Genomic DNA, 17,935 nt, shown 5'->3' on the forward strand with positions numbered 1-17,935 from the left:
CTATATGGATTGGGTTCCAGTGTCTGTTCTGATCAATTGGTGTATTTGTCTTTCCCTGGACCAATAATAGTCTTAACTGCTATGCCTTTATAATATGACAAGTCCCCTCAGTTTGCTTTCTATGTAAATTATTCTTCACTAATCTAGACTATTTGCTCCTCCATATGAATTTTAGCATCAACTTGTTAAATTACATTTTAGAACCCGGTTGGGATTTTTAGTAGAATTGCATTGAATTTTTAGATTCATTTTAGTAGAAGCTTTACAGAATTAACTCATAAAGCCTTAAACATATGATATGATCTTTCTATGTATTCTGATCTTCATTTTTATTTTATCATAATGTTTCATAATTTTCTTTATAAAAGTCTTGCATATTTTTTGTTTAAATACAAATATTTGGGGTTTTTGTCATTTTTAGATAAGTATATCATCATATTTATTGCAAATTGGATCATTGTCCAAATCCAAATATAGTAGCCACTAGCTGAATGTTACTATTTAAATTTAAATAATTATTTACTTAAATTTAAAATAACTTCAAATGCATATTAATTTAAAACTTAATTAAAATTAAATGAAATTTAAAATTTAGTTCCTTAGTATCACCAACTACATTTCAAGTGATTGATAGCCATATGTGGCTAATGGTTGCCATATTGGATAGCACACACAGAATGTATTTATTATCACAGAAAGTTCTATTAGAGTTCTATTGGACAGCACTGGGTCCCTATATCAAGAATGTTACTGAGTAACACATTTGAAACTCTGACTTTTTTAAAAGATGGTAAAACATAAGTCACATTGGCAATTGATTGACATGGTTATTTATAGTCTGCCTTTGCCTTTTCATTTAAAAATCAAATTTTTATCATGAACTTTTTCAAACATTCACAAAAGTAGAGAGAATAGTATAATTATCAAGATTTTGCTCAACTGGCTAATCTATCCCCAATGTTTTTCTTCATTTTTTATAAAAGCATTGTAGTGAAAACTTTTGACATTCCATTTTATTCCTATATATATATGAATCAATATTTATGCATGTATAAACATATAAACATTTTCTTACATAACCACTTTGTTTAATGTCCACTCATTTTTGAGAGAGAAAGAGAGCGAGTGGAGGAGGGGCAGAGAGAGAGGGAGACACAGAATCAGAAGCAGTCTCCAGGCTCTGAGCTGTCAGCACAGAGCCGGACACAGGGCTCAAACCCATGAACTGTGAGATCATGACCTGAGCCGAAGTCGGACCCTTAACTGACTGAGCCACCCAGGCACTTTTCGTACATAACCACTTTTCTTACATAACCACCATTATCCCCTCTGCAATATTAAGAATCATTCCATTTTTCTATCTAATACCCAGCCCATATTCAGATTTCCTGGTTGTTTTAAAATTTTTCTTTGTATACTTGTTCTGATCCATACAAAGTCCAAACATTGCATTTGGTTGTCATGTATCTTAAGTCTCTTTTAATCCAGCAGTCTCCTTTATCCTGCCTTTTAATTTTTGTGCCATTAACTTGAAGAAACTGGGTCAGCCATCACAGAGAATGCCTCACTTTCTGGAGTAGCACTGCCCATAGAACTTTCTGTGATAATGGAAATATTCTATGTCTGTGCTATCCAGCATGGTAGCCACTAACCCAATGTGGCTTCACACATGGCTAGCATGACTATTTAAATTTTAAAGTTAAAGTTAAATAGCTACATGCGACCAGTGGCTACTATATTGGATAGTACAGCTCTGGAAGATTTCTTTTTACTTCCTTTTATTATCATTAACTTGTTTCTCTATTTACCTTCCCCCTACCTTATTATTTCCTGAAAATTAGCTAGTTTTGGTAGCTATATGAATTGGAATCTTCTTCTTATATTTTCTTTTCTTTTTCTTTTTTTGAAATTGTTTAACTTTTTATAAGTTTATTTTTGAGAGAGAGAGCATGAGCATGGGAGGGACAGAGAGAGAGGGAGATAGAGAATCCCAAGCAGGCTCCACCCTGTCCACTCAGAGCCAATTCAGGACTTGATCTCACAAACTGTGAGATCATGACCTAAGCTGAAATCAAGGGCTAGATGCTTAACCTACTGAGCCACCCAGGAGCCCCACCTCTTATATTTTCTAAGTGGTTATGATTGATGCATAGAAAGCTATTGTCATTTGGAAGTTGATCTTATATCCCAAAACTTTACTGAAATTGCTTATTATTTCTTTTTTTTTTTTTAAGTTTATTCATTTTGAGAGAGATCTCATGAACCGTGAGATCATGACCTGAGCCGAAGTCAAGAGTCGGATGCTCAACCGACTGAGTCACCCAGGCGCCCTGAAATCGCTGATTATTTCTAATACCTTTAAAATATAGTGTCACTTAGACTTTCTATAGTCTCAAATTTCTTATGTGTATAGTTGCATTGCCTGCAAATAAAGACAGTTTTGTCTCTCCCCTTTTTATACCTTATGTCTTTTTGCTGTCTTACTCTTTGGGCCAGGGACTACCAGGAGAGACTGCCTTGTCTTCTTCCTGATACAGATGTCAGTGTTTCTGAAGACTCACCAATGGGATGTTTGTTACAAGTTGTTGATAGGTACTCTTTCTGTGGTGAATTCTCCTCTGCTCCAAGTTTTCATATTTACAAGTAAATGTTAAATTTTAGCAAATTCTATTCTTCATCTATTGAGATGATCATTTGACTTTATTCCTTTAATTTGTTGAGCTGGTATACCACAATAATAGATCTTCTGATATTGAAACATCCTTTCATTCCTGGGATAAGCTCTTCTTGATCATAAACTTTTTATTTTGTTTAAAAAGAAATACTGCCGATTGATTGGGTTCACAAAAATTTGTTTGGGATCTTTGCATTACTATTCATAAGCAAAATAGGCTTATGATTTTTTTTTGTATTGTCTATATCTGGATTGAGCAGATATTAGGCAAACCTCATTCACTATAACATGCATATATTTGGACTTATTTCCCTTCTTTGTGTGTATCTTTTCTGTTTATCATCTTTTATCTTTCCTTTTTTCATTCCTGTCATCTGATGAAATATTGTTGTCCACATTCCATTTTTTTCTACTTTTGATTCGGAATCTACAGATTATATTTCCATTAAGTGGTTACCTTTCAATTTTTAACATACTTACTTAGCTATAAATTATTCTCATAAATCTAAAATTATCCTGTACTTCTGTCTTTTTCTTAACACATCAAAGATACTAATAACATGCTTTATTGGATACCCTGCCCACATCTTGTTAATGTTGTCTAGAAGTAAATCTGGCCTTTTAAAAAGATTTTTTTTAATGTTTATTTATTTTTGAGAGACAGAGTGTGAATAGACGAGGGGCAGAGAGCGAGGGAATGGAAGAGAAAGAAGGAGACACAAAATCTGAAGCAGGCTCCAGGCTGTGAGCTGTCAGCACAGAGCCCAACATGGGGCTCGAACCCACGAACCAATGAGATCATGACCTGAGCTGAAGCAGACACTTAACTGACTGAGCCCAGGTGTCCCTGGCTTTTTTTTTTTTTTAAAGCAATCAATATATAATTACATATATCAACATATCTTGTTAATTTCAATCCTCAGAGTTATTTCTTGTGTTGTTAGTACAGTATTTGATTTCTTCACGTACCTTTAGAGACACATTTTACATGAAAGATATGACTCTCTTTTCCCTCCTACCTAATAGTGTTGTGGTTTCTACCATCAGCACCCCCCCCCAATTCCAGTCTAGAACCAGATTTTATAGTGGAACTTAACGTTCTTAATCTAAGGTTCATGAAAGGGCCCGCTTGTTGCCTTGGTTCCCAGCCTGGTATCATGGCTTCATCTTTTTCCTCTCACCTGCTTAGGTTCACCACTTCCTATGAGGGGGAAGGTTGGCCACCATTTCTTTTTCATCCTGCTATCTTCAAGCCGTAAGGCTGTCTGTTCTGTCATGTGTTGAGTACTGTCAGCCTCTGTAACAGGTAAAGCCAGCCTCTTGCCATCACATCCTGCTTCTAGACTCAGAGCCCGGGAGATCCCCGATTTTACTCCCACCCTCCTCACAGCTTTCCCCTTCTATCTATGGTCCATTGAATTGTTCATCTTACTTTTGAGTTCTACTCTCTCTCTTTAATTATCACTCCTTTATGTCGGGAGCAGAGCCACTGTGTTAATGTGCAAATTCAACATGCCATCTTGAGCAGAAGTCCTCATGTATTCTTAATACAATTTGCTAAGTAGAAGCCTCTAAACTTTTTGACTCCTTGATTACCTCATCCTTTGTGTTCTGGGTTTGTGCAGAAAACAGAGCGGTTCTGAGCCAATTGTTCACCCGCTCTTGCTGAAGTTTTTGCAAATGTAAAATGAGGTGTTTGGACTAAGTACTTTTTAAATGTTTATTTATTTTGAGAGAAAGAGAGAACAAGCGTGAGTGGGGGAGGAGCACGGAGGGGGAGAGAGAGAATCCCAGGCAGGCTCCTCGCTCAGCACAGAGCCTGATCTGGGGCTCCATCCCAGGATCATGAGATCATGACCTGAGCTGAAATCAAGAGTTGGATGCTTAACCGACTGAGCCACCCAGGTGCCCCTGGACTAAGTCCTTTTTGGCTCTCAGAGTCCGTAAACCAAAAAAGGTGTAAAATTATCAAGCAGAAGAAGTTACTCCCGAATTAAAATCAGGATTGTCCAATTTGAAAAGATAAAAGCAGAGATGATAGGAGATCTCAATTTTGATGACTGCAAAGGACTTTTTGGGTATTAGAAGTGAGAAACGCTTCTTGAAAAACTAAGAGGAACCTTAGAATAGATAAAATGCAGTCTTACATTTAACACCAGGTAATAATGAAAACAAGTTTGTACTCCGAGAGTTCAGGCTGAGAATATATATTATTTTAGGAGGTTTTAAATAAATTCCTACGTATTAGTTGTTGAAGGAAATGAGCACTTTGTATATGTGGAAAACAACTCAGCTGCCCGTAAGATAATCCTAGTTGTCTACCAATAGGGACATACATAGAGGGCAGTGAATTGAATCTGACCTCATAGGACATGTTTGGGATAGTTTCTAATTGTTTTTTAAAGTTTAGTTTTAAAAGTGCTGTACTAAAATATTTGTATCTAAAATAAAAATTTTAGGGGCACCTGGCTGGCTCAGTGAGAGAAGCATGTGACTCTTGATCTCAGGGTCGTGAGTTTGAGCCCCACATTGGGTGTAAAGATTACTTAAATAAATAAACTTTTAAATTAATTAATTAAATAAATAAAAGTTTTATGTTATCCGTTTCTTTGGAAGACGTCAATTTTAGCAATAACTTTACAGAATTTGAACTCTTCTTTGCAGTTTTTTGCTTCTTTTGTATTTCATTGCCTTATGTACATTGTGGGACTAACTTCTTGCAGAAGCATTTTACAAGAGATTGAATTGTAGGAAGAATATAATATACGGGGCTGGAGATCTTGAAGGAAACTGAGGCTGTGTATCTGGGCTATTATTAGCATTGTCAGTCTTAGTGGCGTGGTGATGGGCTACCATAAAATGCTCCTGTGGGTCACATTTCTTAATGGGTCATTTGTAGCTGAAATTTCACTTGCTTTTCTGGCAAACCTGTCTCAGTAAGTATTTCACTTACTATAATTTATTACTAGTGCAAAGATCTGAGTCTGAATTTATTTTTTCCGTTCTTTGATTATTTTAGAAATTAGTGCTATAATAGTTTTTTGTTAATCGTTTTTATTTTTTTATTTTTTTAATTTTATTTTTTTGTTTTTTGTTTTTTGTTAATCGTTTTTAAAGTTCCGTATGTACTTGATATAAAAAAACAAATTATAGAGTTGCACAAACTAAAAAGCGTAAGAGCCCCCTCAAGGCCCTCTGCTCCACGCAGTATAGCCTGTTCCCTGTTCACTGTTTGGGATGTAGGAGTGGTGATGTTTGAGAGAGCTCTCTACAGCATGATCTCATCTAAGAAAATCTCATTTCAGGTTCTGAGCAACATTCATACAGTCAGAGCCACATGGCAACCTAAAAAGCCCAAAACATGGACTTTTTCTCCCCAGGTAAGGAATCTGCTCAGTGAATGGAATGAAATGTGAACATCTTTTACCTGTTAAGTGATAGGCAGTTCATTTCTAAGGCAAAGCTGTCCACACGTACCTCTGAGATCATGTGTTTATGTTGAGCACAGAATATATGAGGCCGGATTTGAATCTTTGGATTATCTCACGTTCTTTGGGGACTTGATGAAAATTACTTTTGTTTCTGACTCATCAGAGTTACAATTCCTATGAATCATCCCATTCAGTGGATTGCAGGGTTCAATTCTAGGAAATGCCCCCTGATGAAAATGAAAACAAAAAGATAAATTTAGGAAGTGTTTTTAACAAATAAAATCAACTGTGTTAATGAGAGCTGTGGTTTGATCAGATAAAATCAAAGGTGACACCCAGGGCTGGTACATTATACCCAGGCACTGTTAAGACTGGAACAAGAAAAGACTGGAATAAGGTTAGGTGGTTTCAAACCACTGAATCCCTATGACATAGATGTTAGTGAACATGAAGATATCTTTATGTTCTTGTTATAATATTGTCTATAGTTTATTTTGCTTTACTTTTTTTCTACCTCCAAAGTCTCATTACTTTAGTATTTACTTCCCATAACTAATTGCCTTGGGGCACCGCATCCTAAAAATCCTTCATCAACCTTTCTCTTACTGCATCAAAAGATCTTCCAGCAAGAGGGGTTCAAGGAGAGGGCACAGGTTGTGGAAGAGGCCCAGCCATCTGGCTTGTGTGCTGTGTGTATCCACCCGTGGCTATAGCTCATCTCCTAAAAGTCCAGTTTGATTTTCTAAGTGTCCCACTGCTTGTATTTTGGTACAATGCTCCACAATTCTGGTGTTGCATGTGTACATGAAGCATTTAGGTACAACTTTCTAAATTTTTTTGGATATAAAGATGAACTGTTTGGAAGGGTAAATCATATGAAATTGTTCCTTTGTTGAATGAAATTAAGTATCTGTTAGGTGCCAGACATTCTTCCCAGGCATTTGGGAACTTACCTGTTAGTAGAGAAGAAACATATACAGACAAGTATAATAACAATAATCTGTGTTTATGGAGCTCTATCCATGTGCCAAGCACAGTGGTAGGTCCTCCTGGGCACTATCTCATTTAATCCTTAGAGTAACCCTGTGGAGGCGGGGTTCCTGTTGATAACTACCACAGAGACAGAATGTAATGGTTATAGGGCTCCAAGTACTGTGGAAACACAAAGGAGGGTGACATTAATTCTAGCCCTCAGGCTCAGGGAAGGTTTTGTAGAAGAGAAACTAGGCCTTCAGGGATGGAGAGGATTTTATAGGCAAGACAGAGGGATGTGGTTGTCCAGAGAGAAGGAAAAGAATGAGCAAACAAGGAAAATATGTAAGGCCCACCTCAGGAAGGTTGAGCAAATGTTTGCATGAAGTCTTCGATTTTAGTTCTGTTTACAAAGAGCAATGATCTATATAAATATCTTATTATGTATGCAAATTATTTTTATAACACGTCTGAGGACCTGGGTAACAGTACTTGTTTCACAATAGCCTCTACTCTAAGCAAAGAGCAAGTGAAGGTAAAGGTTATTTCCCTTCAACACAACAATTAAATTTTTTAAACTTGAAATCCTTGATGGGTCCAATCCATTTGGTTCTTGTTTCCTTTAAAAGACCGTTATTGTGATGCAAATGTGTAAACTGTGTACAGATGAGTAAAGCTGAAACCTCCCTCCCGTTTTAAATTTTTAGTAGTAACTTCGTTTTCTTCATTATTTCAGGTCACAGGCATCTTGCCATGCTTGCTTGATGGTGATTGTTTTATCAGATCCAATTCTTCATCTCCAGATCTTGGAATATTATTTGAACTTGGAATTTCTTATATTCGCAATGTATGTCAGTTGAAAGATAAAGCTTTCTAATGTTAAGAGAAGTTTTAAAAAAAGCATTTACAAGTAAAATAGTTGAGCTGTTTATGTGTAATAGAATTTTAATCTCTCAAGGAATGGCAATGGTGGTGTGTGTATATATATATATATATATATATATATATATATATATACATATACATACCGCTGCTTTTTCAGTAGCATTTACAATAAAACTGTATTTATTTATATTTATAGCCTGAGTAAATGCACTCCAGTGCTTTTAAGGAATCAAGGTTTGAAAAGGATGAGACTTTTCAGAAAGTGATAAGACATGTTCAGTGGCATTCCAGCAGTGTTTTACCTTGTCCTAGAGGGTCAGGGGTGGCACTTAACCTTGTGGCTGACAGTTCCCATTAAAGGACCTGCCAGAGTGGTAATTTTTATAAAGGGAACGACAGAACCTTGGATTATGTCACATAAACGATTGAACCAGTGGGTGTGGGTCTGTGATAGTAATTTCCTTTTCTCTTAAGTTTTTAATTTTAATTCTAGTGTAGTTCACATATAGTATTATATTAGTTTCAGGTGTACAATACAGTGATTCAGCAGTTTCTGTACATTGTTCAGTGCTCATCACGATAAGCGTGCCCATAATTCCCTTCACTGATTTCATGTGATAGTAATTTAAATGTCTCCACACTCTAATAGTACCTTGGTAGGTATAGTATATATACTTGGCCTCAAGGTAACTCGGAGAACCAACTGTTACTATATTAATAATATTACACCACGCTTTCATTTCTTTAAGGCAAATTCATCCATATGTGTTGTGGGTGGGTAGGACAGGAGAGGGAAGCAGGGCCCCCAAGCAAGTCCCCAGTGGCCTTCAGCAGCTGACAGTGGAGGTAAAGTTCTAACCGATGATTACAAAATTAAAAATGACTGAATGTGTGCATTTCATCTCTCACTGAGACAAAGCTCAAATCCGGTGTAGTGTTGTGATTTAGATCATTCCACAAAATATTTGTATCACTCAAGAAACAGTAGCAACACTTTCCACATCTTCAGGCTTTGGGGATTTTCAAAAGTGATTCGACAAGAGAGGATCTTTCCTTTATATAACTGCCTTTGCCATCTGGCCCACAAGGAAAATGGGACCCACCATGTTTCACGTTATTTTCTTGGGAGGAATTGTTTATTTCTAAAAGTGAATGCTAATTTTGTTCCCTGTAAAGGACTTAGTATGTGCTTTTAAATTTGACTGGCTCAGACATTCAGTTTTGTATGCCTCTTTATTTCCTAGTCAACCGGTGAAAGAGGAGAGTTAAGTTGTGGCTGGGTGTTTCTTAAACTTTTTGATGCCAGTGGAATTCCTATTCCAGCAAAGTAAGTCGGCTGTATATTCCTTCCAAATGAGTAATTTTGTAGAAATTCATCGTTTAGAATCTGCATACCTTAGGTTTGCAGAGTGTACATTCTGTTAGCATTTCAAAAATTTGTGGGGAGAGGGCTTTTAATGTTGATTGTAATGTGCTTTGAAGTAGTGTATGAAAACAGCATGCGCAGGGTCAGGAAGAAAGGTCTCTTACAGAACAAGTATTTTAAAAGATGTTGAGGGGCTCCTGGCTCCGTGGATTAAGTGTCTGACTTCAGCTCAGGTCATGACCTCGCGGTTTGTGAGTTTGAGCCCCGCATCAGGCTCTTTGCTGTCAGTGCGGAGCCTGCTTTGGATCATTTATCTCCCCCTCTCTGCCCCTCCCCAACTCACTCTCTCTCAAAAGTAAATAAACATTAAAAAAATTGTAAAAAATAAAAACTAAAAGATTTTACTCTCTGCTGAAAATATTTTTTCAGTAATTTTCAGTAATTTTCTATTAGCACATTTCACAGTGCTGAAACAGAACCTAATTCTCTCCAGAGAGTGGGAAAGTGAAGTCCAGGGTCCCCAGGGTATCTGTGACTCCACCTTTCTTCTTCTTCTTTTTTTTTTAAAGTTTATTTAGATATTTTGAGAGATAGTGTAAGTGGGGAGGGGCAGAGAGAGAATGAGAGAGAAAGAGAATCCCAAGCAGGCTTGGCACTGTCCATGCAGAGTCTGATGCGGGGCTCGAACTCACGAATCATGAAATCATGATATGAGCTGCAGTCGGACGCTTAACTGACTCAGCCACCCAGGCACCCCCACCTTTATTCTAAAGGTGATACGTTGAAAGCGTAATGGCAATCACTATAAACGAATTCAAAACTTAAGACCAAAAGACAAAAAACAAAAAAACAAATATTTACAATATTATACATAACAAATTATTATCACTAATATAAAAAGGGCTCTAAAAAATGAGTAGGAAAGACAATTCAAATTTTTAAATGGGCACAAAAGAATCTAAGTCTAGGATATAAATAAGAAATTCACAGAGGAGATACAAATTGGCAGTCATCAGGATGGTGATTAAGATCCAAGGCTTGGAATTGTAAAATTCAGGGCTCTCGTCCTGGCTCTGTCTGTGTAACTGTAAGCCAGGTTCCAGGCTCTTTAATGTGTGCAAACCTCAATTTCCTCTATCTTTAAAATGGGAGATTATAGGGGTGCCTGGGTGGCTCCGTCGGTTAAGTGTCCGACTTCAGCTCAGGTCATGATATCACGGTCCAGGAGTTCGAGCCCCGCGTTGGGCTCTGTGTGGACAGCTCAGAGCCTGGAGCCTGCTTTGGATTCTATGTCTCCCTCTCTCTCTGACCCTCCCCCGTTCATGCTCTGTCTCTCTCTGTCTCAAAAATAAATAAACCTTGGGGTGCCTGGGTGGCTCAGTCGGTTAAGCATCCGACTTCGGCTCAGGTCATGATCTCGCGGTCCGTGAGTTCGAGCCCCGCATCGGGCTCTGTGCTGACAGCTCAGAGCCTGGAGCCTGGTTCAGATTCTGTGTCTCCCTCTTTCTCTGACCCTCCCCTGTTCATGCTCTCTCTCTCTCTCTCTGTCTCAAAAATAAATAAATGTTAAAAAAATTTTTTTTAAATAAATAAATAAACCTTAAACAAAAATTAAAAAAAAATAAAAATAAAAAAAATAAAATGGGAGATTATAATAGTTCCTACGCCAGAGGGTTATTGTGAGGATTAAGTCAGATAATGCTCCCTGCCTTCTGTGGCTTCTACTTACATCCAGGGGTGGGCATGGCCTCTTTACCACAGGGCAGAGGTAAAAGTCCAGATTCCACTTCTCTGACATCACCCCAGTGGTAAGGGGAGGGGCACCCCCTCAGAGAATGTAAGAGCCCAGGTTTCTTGTGATTTAAAAAAAAAATGTCTTTAAGAATGTCAAAGGTTTTTAGTTGTACCTAGTTAGGAGAGAGAAGTGTGTCTATTCCATCTTTCTAAAGCGAAGTCACGGCTATTTTTCTAAATGAGGTAGAAGCCTATGTACTGATACAGAAACATTTCGCATATGTATCATTACATGGACAAAGCAAGTTGCAGAATAGTATGCGTGCTGCGGCTCCACTTTTATTCATGGAAAGCTGTGTTTGTGTGGATATGTGGGCAGGTTGCCTCTGAGGAGCAGGACTAGGGAGGCAGTGCCATGGGATGAAAGAAGGCTTTTATCTTCTACTTTCTACACTTAGGTAGTATGCAACTTAAAGAGAAATGTGTCAGTTTAGAGCTTTACCGTGTATATATATATATTTGTTTGCATTTGCATAGAAAAATGTAGGACAAGGGCCTTACCAGACTAGAGGGGACAGGATAGGGAGGGATTCTTTTGTTTTTTTTTACTTACCATTTCTATGCCGTGTAAACATTTGAAAAATAACATTCAAAAATATATCACTGATACATTCATTAGTACAAGTCACTAAAGTGAAGACACTTTAACGGCATCAATTAATCTTTCTCATGTTAATGTGGGAAAATGTATTTTCTACAGTTCAAAGTTAAGAAAAAAGCTTGGGGCACCTGGGTGGCTCGTGCAGTTAAGCATCTGACTTTGTGATCTCACGGTTTGTGGGTTTGAGCTCTGCGTCAGGCTCTGCTGGATCCTGCTTCGGATTCTGTGTCTCCCTCTCTCTCTGCCTCTCCCTCACTCATGCTCTTTCTCTCTCTCTGTCTCTCTCAAAAATAAGTAAACTATTTTTTAAATTTGAAAACAAAAGAAACTTTATTTACTGAGATAATACTTCATAGAGGAATCAACAACTTTCATTCTCGTTTAGCAATGAGACAAATAAAATGTCTGTGAATTTATCTGCCCTAAAAAAATATTTCACAATGAACTTCGGTGTTTTAAAATGGAAACGCGTGGTTTACTATTCTTTTGTAGAACGTATGAACTCTTCTTGAATGGTGGCACCCCTTATGAAAAAGGTGTTGAAGTGGACCCTTCGGTATCCAGAAAAGGTACAGCTTTTAGGCGTCGCTTTCTCTCCTTTCCTTACAAAGTAAACAGAAGATGCATCAGCAAGGGGGGCTATATTCTAATAAGCGTAGCATTCTTCACTTGAGTTCACATTTTTAAGAATAAGTCATTTGATAGTAAGATCCTAATCATTTTCCTAACTGCTAATTTTCTTGGTGGCACATATGAGACTCTAATGTAGGAAATGAGAAAGCATGAGGACCCTTTGTTAATTCAATGCCTTCTCATTGAACACTGGACTGATGCCGGTGACCGCCACAGAATTCACAGAAGAGGCTAATTCGGAGGTTGCCTATCGCTAGGTTGAAAGACACAGATATTTCAAATTGTGGTCCTAACATGCCACGTCAACTTCCAAAAATATCGAGCATTTTTAAAAAATATACATTGACCAGGCACCGTGCTCGATGATGGTAAAATGGAGAGTAGGACAGATAGGGCCCTTGCCTCGTGGAGCTCAGCTCCTGACAGATTTGAAACTCCCCGTTTGCTTCTTAGATGTCTCTGTCCTTGTTTCACGACTCGGACCACACGGCATTGCCGCTGCCCTGACAGTGCCACAGCCCCACCTTCTTGGCACAGGAAGGGGTTTGAGACCTGGGACGCAGTAGGTTCTACCTAGAGACAGTCATGCTTTCTAACTTCCCTTTTTCCCTTTGTAATCTGGCAGCGACGATGCTGTCCAAGCCCCCGATGGAGTGGCAGCTACAGACGCCAGTCAGGTGCCATTAGGGAGGTCGGTAGGCTTCAATGCCATGCTTTCTCTCTTCATCGGCTCAGTTAGGGTATGTGAGGGACTCCTGCTCTTCGTACAATTATTATTTATTACCCCAAATTTTTGTTTTAGTATAAAAGATACTTTGTTTTATTATACTTACTGTCCCAAGCACTTAAAGCTTTGACATTTATTTTCTATTTTTTTTAAAAGCACATGGGAATGTTTTCCATCAGATGATGATGATGAGAAGGCAGCCTCAACTCCTAGTAAAACTGAGATCTTCGAACAGAAGATCAAGAAACTTACTAAGGTTGGTCCCCACTTACCTGGCCAGTAACTTGAGGTCCTTCAGAGTTTCTAGACCGTCTTGCTTTCAGCTTCTCCTCCTTCCTGGTCATCTTTCGTTGGTTATTTTTTCCCTCATTAATTTGTCTGCCAAGACCAGTAGGGAAATAGAATGATAATAAATTCAAATCATCTCACTTTTTGTTTACTAGTAGCTCAAGTGAGACATTTGGTCAGAAATAGTATAGAAACTTGGCTAAATGGGGCTTGCCATCCTTGATCTTATCATTAGGGAGCTTTTTTTTATGTCAGGTTAGCTGAGGTATGATTTATATGCCATAAAATTTGCCTTTTTTGGTTTCCAGTTCTTTGAATCTTGACCAGTGTATACTCTCATGTAACTACCACCACAACCAAGGTGGAGAATATTCCCATCTCTCTGAACAGCTCTCTCCTTTGTGGTCAGCTCCCTAGCCTCAGCCTCAGGCAGCCACTCATCTGTTTTTTTTTCCCAGGAGTTTTGCCTTTTCCAGAATGTCATACAAATGGAGTCATACAGTGTGTAACCTTCTGAGTCTGGCTTCCTTTACCCAGCATAGTGCATTTGAGGGTGTCATCCATATTATTAGAAGTTTGTAACAGAGGTTTGTTTTTTTGTTCTAAATAGTGTATTCCATTTGATAGATATACCGCAATGCATTTATCCAATCACTAATTGATAGACATCTGGGTTGTTTCTAAGTTTGGGCATTTATGAATAAAGCTACTCTAAATATTTGCAGATGAGGCTTTTGTGTGTGGACATAAACTATTTCTCAGCGGTATAAATACCTAGGTGCAGGATTCCTGGGTGTCTTTTTAATTTTACAAGAAACTTCCAAACTCTTCCAAAATGACTATAGCATTTTACACTCTCTGCAGCAATGTACAAAAGTTCCAATTACTCAATTCTTGGTATTAATTTTTTTCATTTTGGCCATTTTAATAAGTAATGGGATCTCATAGTGGTTTTAATTTGCATTTTCTTTAGGTAGGCTTTTTAAATTTGTTTTATTTTTTAGTTAATTTTCTTTCATTGACTTATAGAGCACTTTTTAGATTTTTTTATTCCAGTGATTAACTTACAGTGTTATATTACTTTTAGGTATACAATATAGTGATTCAGCACTTCCATACATTAATTACTCAGTGCTCATCACAAGTGTACTCTCAATCCTTTTCACTTATTTCAGGGAGCTTTTATACTAGTAGGTTCCCAGATCTATCACCTTCTAACTCAGTAACCTCTTGGACAAGTCATTTAACCATCTCTCTCAGGATCCCCATATCTACATCTTTTCAATGGGCATAATAGTATCAACTCCATAAAGCTATAATGAGGTTTAATGAAAAGAAAGTAAATAAAACGCCTAGATTGTTTTTATAATATATGGCACATAGTAAAACACAGTAAGTGTTAGCTATAATTATTTACTATTATTATCTTCCAGATAGGTAACTGCAAATATAATGCCAGGTACATGGTACTGTGTTATAAAATTTGTTCAAATGAAGATGTGCTATGTAGCTGGTAAGATCAGAGGGGGGTTTGAAATAGGCTTTGAAGGACTGGAGACGTGCACACGTGAAGATATGCAGCGGTGGAGAAAGGGAACTTAACACAGAGGGCACAGGGTACACAAGAGGGCTGGAAGGGAACAGCAAGGCCTGGGAAGAGAAGCTGGTAAAGTTGACCTGCCCCACCATGACTTGCCTCAGAGTAATAGATGAAAAGTTGGCATAGCCTTCTGAATTGTTGTTTTCTCATTCTGGATCATGCCCTTAGTTTAAATATTCCGTGTTCTTATATCTGATACTGAAATGTGTTTAAATTTTTTTTTTAACGTTTATTCATTTTTGAGACAGAGAGAGACAGAGCATGAACGGGGGAGGATCAGAGAGAGAGGGAGACACAGAATCTGAAACAGGCTCCAGGCTCTGAATTGTCAGCACAGAGCCCGATGCGGGGCTCGAACCCACAGACTGCGAGATCATGATCTGAGCCGAAGTCGGACGCTTAACCGACTGAGCCACCCAGGCGCCCCTGAAATGTGTTTTATAATTCTACTATTAACAGTTAAATCTTTCAATAACCATTAATAATGTGTTCGTGGACATTATTCATTCTCTTGATTTTTTTCCCCCCTGGATGTTTACGGAGCCTGTAGATTCCCTTTTTTGGCCAATCTTTCCTTGGAAAATTGCTATTTTTCAAGATTAAAAAAAAAAAAAAGCACAGTAGCAGTCTTTGTAAAAGAAAAGCCAAAATCCTGTTTGGCTTCATTCTTCCTGCTTCTTCAGCCTTCCTCTTCTCGTCTCATTGGTAAGCCTCCAACAGTCCCCAAGCACTCCCAAGCATATCTTTCAACTACAGCTCTTAATAGTGTTGCTTTGGCCCCAAATACGGGTTCCAAGATACTTTTTACAATCTAGAGATCAGATCTGACTGGGCGGTGCGGAAGTCAGGTAAGCAGGCCCATGCTTCCAAAGCAATGAGCGTTCTTCATTTGCTGGTTCTCAAAGAAGGGTCCTGAGTCCTTGCCCTCCAGGCCCCAGGAACTAAGATGCTTGTTTGATTTCAGCACCCAGTAGGAGCTTAAAACATGTTTGCTAAAGAATTTCAAAGTAGAAATCTTCCTGCTAGTATAAAAGTGTACTTCTCGGGAGCTCTGCTCTGCCTCCCGCTATTCCCAGCCTCCCCCACCCTTGACTGCGTGTGTGCTCTTCTGTTCTCCCAGAGCTCAGGAGAGGGACCTGAGCACCGTCTTGAATTGCCACTCCACTCCGCATGATCCGGAAATAAGTGTGCCCAGTAGTGTCAAGTGTGGGCTGGTGCAGCGTAGGCTCAGCTGATTCTCGTAGAGACCGGGCCATGGGCACAGAGAATCCAGAGGCCCCCACCGGGCTGTGTGTAAGCTGTGCTGGGGGTCTGTGGTGAAAGACTGGGAACCAGCATAGGAGCTTTGGGGCATTTCTGCTCTGAGCCTGCACAGAGGTGGAGACTGAGGCGGGACCGATCCATCTCAGTCCCCTTTCCTCCCCTGACCGCCATCTTCAGTGGATGGGAGAGGAAGCAAGTAACGGTGCCAACAGCCCTCCTCCTCTCCTTCAAAAGTACATTCCACCTCTGTCCCCACCCCCTTGGTGCTTAAAGAACTCCACCTTTGTTTAGCCAGACTCCCCGGCTGAAAGGAGAAAAGACAGAAGCTTTTAACGGTATGCCTAGGGACATACCACAGAGCACACAGACCCAAGGTTGGGAAGCCCAGTGAGAGTTTGCCTTCCTGCCCAGTTTTATCCAGTGCCCTTGTGAGTCGGCTTCCTACTGCCCTCTCACCAGCCAGCAAGCAGTCTTACGTGTGTGTACCTTTGGATGTCAGCAGAAATGCAAATTAATCAATGTAGACGCATCTCTTTTACCAAAGAGCCCCAGAATCCTGCCCATGGGACTCCTTTTGTGGGGACGGTTGTAATCATCGTGACCCTCTCGGCATGAGATGAAAGAGGGAGCAAATAGATCCTTCAGTTTCACCAAGTCTCGCCATTCTAATTTTGGAGCTGTTTTTCGATGGACTTTAACCTGATGTGATTTGGCCAAAGGCAAAGGCCCCGATGAGGGAAAGCCCTGAATTTAGACCCAGACCCCCAGTGCGTGAGTTCAGAATGCCAAGAAATACCCGTCTGTGGAAGTTGGCTGGGTGCATGTGTATAAATTTGCTGGAAACTTGTCTGTCTTTGCCTTTTTGATGTATCCCATCTTTTTTTCTCCTTTACTCCCATTGTATTGTTTCTAAAAATAAATGAGATAATAGTGCTACTAGCCTGGGCCCCATTATTACGTTCATCGCCCTTCTGCCATCAGAGTTTGCTGGCAGATGGGTGAGATGAGAAAGAAGTACGTTTTTACTTCTATAGCTTAGCCAACCTTAGTAGCTCAGAGCTTCCTGCTTGTCTTGGGTTTGGGAAAAGCAGAGGATTTTCCTAAAGAGGACTAATAAAGTGCAGCAGTACTGCCTCATGTTGTGGGGAGGTGCCAGAAGGAAAGGAGTGCCCACACTGTGGGAGGAACAGAGGCCTCTACAGCAGGCTGGAAGTGATGCCAGCTAGACAGAGCAGGCGGCTCCGTGAGAGGAGCAGGAAAAATGGAAGGAAGGTTCCACCCCTTCCTCTAGCAAAATCAATGGCTGTTCTTCGGCATGAGACATGGTTTGGGCACGCAGCTGAGACACTACCCAGATGGGCCACAGACCAGAGGGCAGGATGTGGAACAATCCTTAGGAATCACAGCTGAACACTGAGAAGGCATGTGGTGCCTTTGTGGCCAGTCTTTGCAATCCAGGTCAGACATAAGACGAGAATTGTAGCAGGGTCCGAAAGCAACAGTTTCTATAGACCAAATGCTGTATGTGAATGTAAGAGAACCTGTCTTACATTTTTGCATGTTTCTAGAAATGCAGGGGTTAGGAAGTGGTCAAGGATATTTGTTAAATTCCATGCAGCTACCCCTGGGGAATCCGTTGCTCCAGCACCACCATAAGGGTTACATTCATTCTGTTCTCTTCCGACAGGCCGGAAGCCTGAG

General features: G+C 39.4%; 1 protein-coding gene across 5 annotated transcripts in view; it reads left to right on the forward strand.

Annotated features, from left to right (window-relative positions):
• Positions 1-17,935, forward strand: part of NPHP1 (nephrocystin 1) — a 59,574-nt gene that overhangs the window by 29,201 nt on the left and 12,438 nt on the right. For 3 of the 5 annotated variants that reach the window (XM_027033702.2, XM_027033700.2, XM_027033703.2), the window contains exons 12-16: positions 5,980-6,054; positions 7,814-7,924; positions 9,207-9,289; positions 12,216-12,292; positions 13,240-13,339. In XM_027033702.2, coding sequence (XP_026889503.2) covers positions 5,980-6,054; positions 7,814-7,924; positions 9,207-9,289; positions 12,216-12,292; positions 13,240-13,339 — 446 coding nt within the window. Of the gene's footprint in view, positions 1-5,979; positions 6,055-7,813; positions 7,925-9,206; positions 9,290-12,215; positions 12,293-13,239; positions 13,340-16,091; positions 17,176-17,935 lie in introns of those variants that run through there. The other 2 variants (XM_027033705.2, XM_027033704.2) reach the window with 2 other exon arrangements.

Source organism: Acinonyx jubatus, chromosome A3 (genome assembly GCF_027475565.1).
Source record: "Acinonyx jubatus isolate Ajub_Pintada_27869175 chromosome A3, VMU_Ajub_asm_v1.0, whole genome shotgun sequence".
Classification (NCBI taxonomy): Eukaryota; Metazoa; Chordata; class Mammalia; order Carnivora; family Felidae; genus Acinonyx; species Acinonyx jubatus.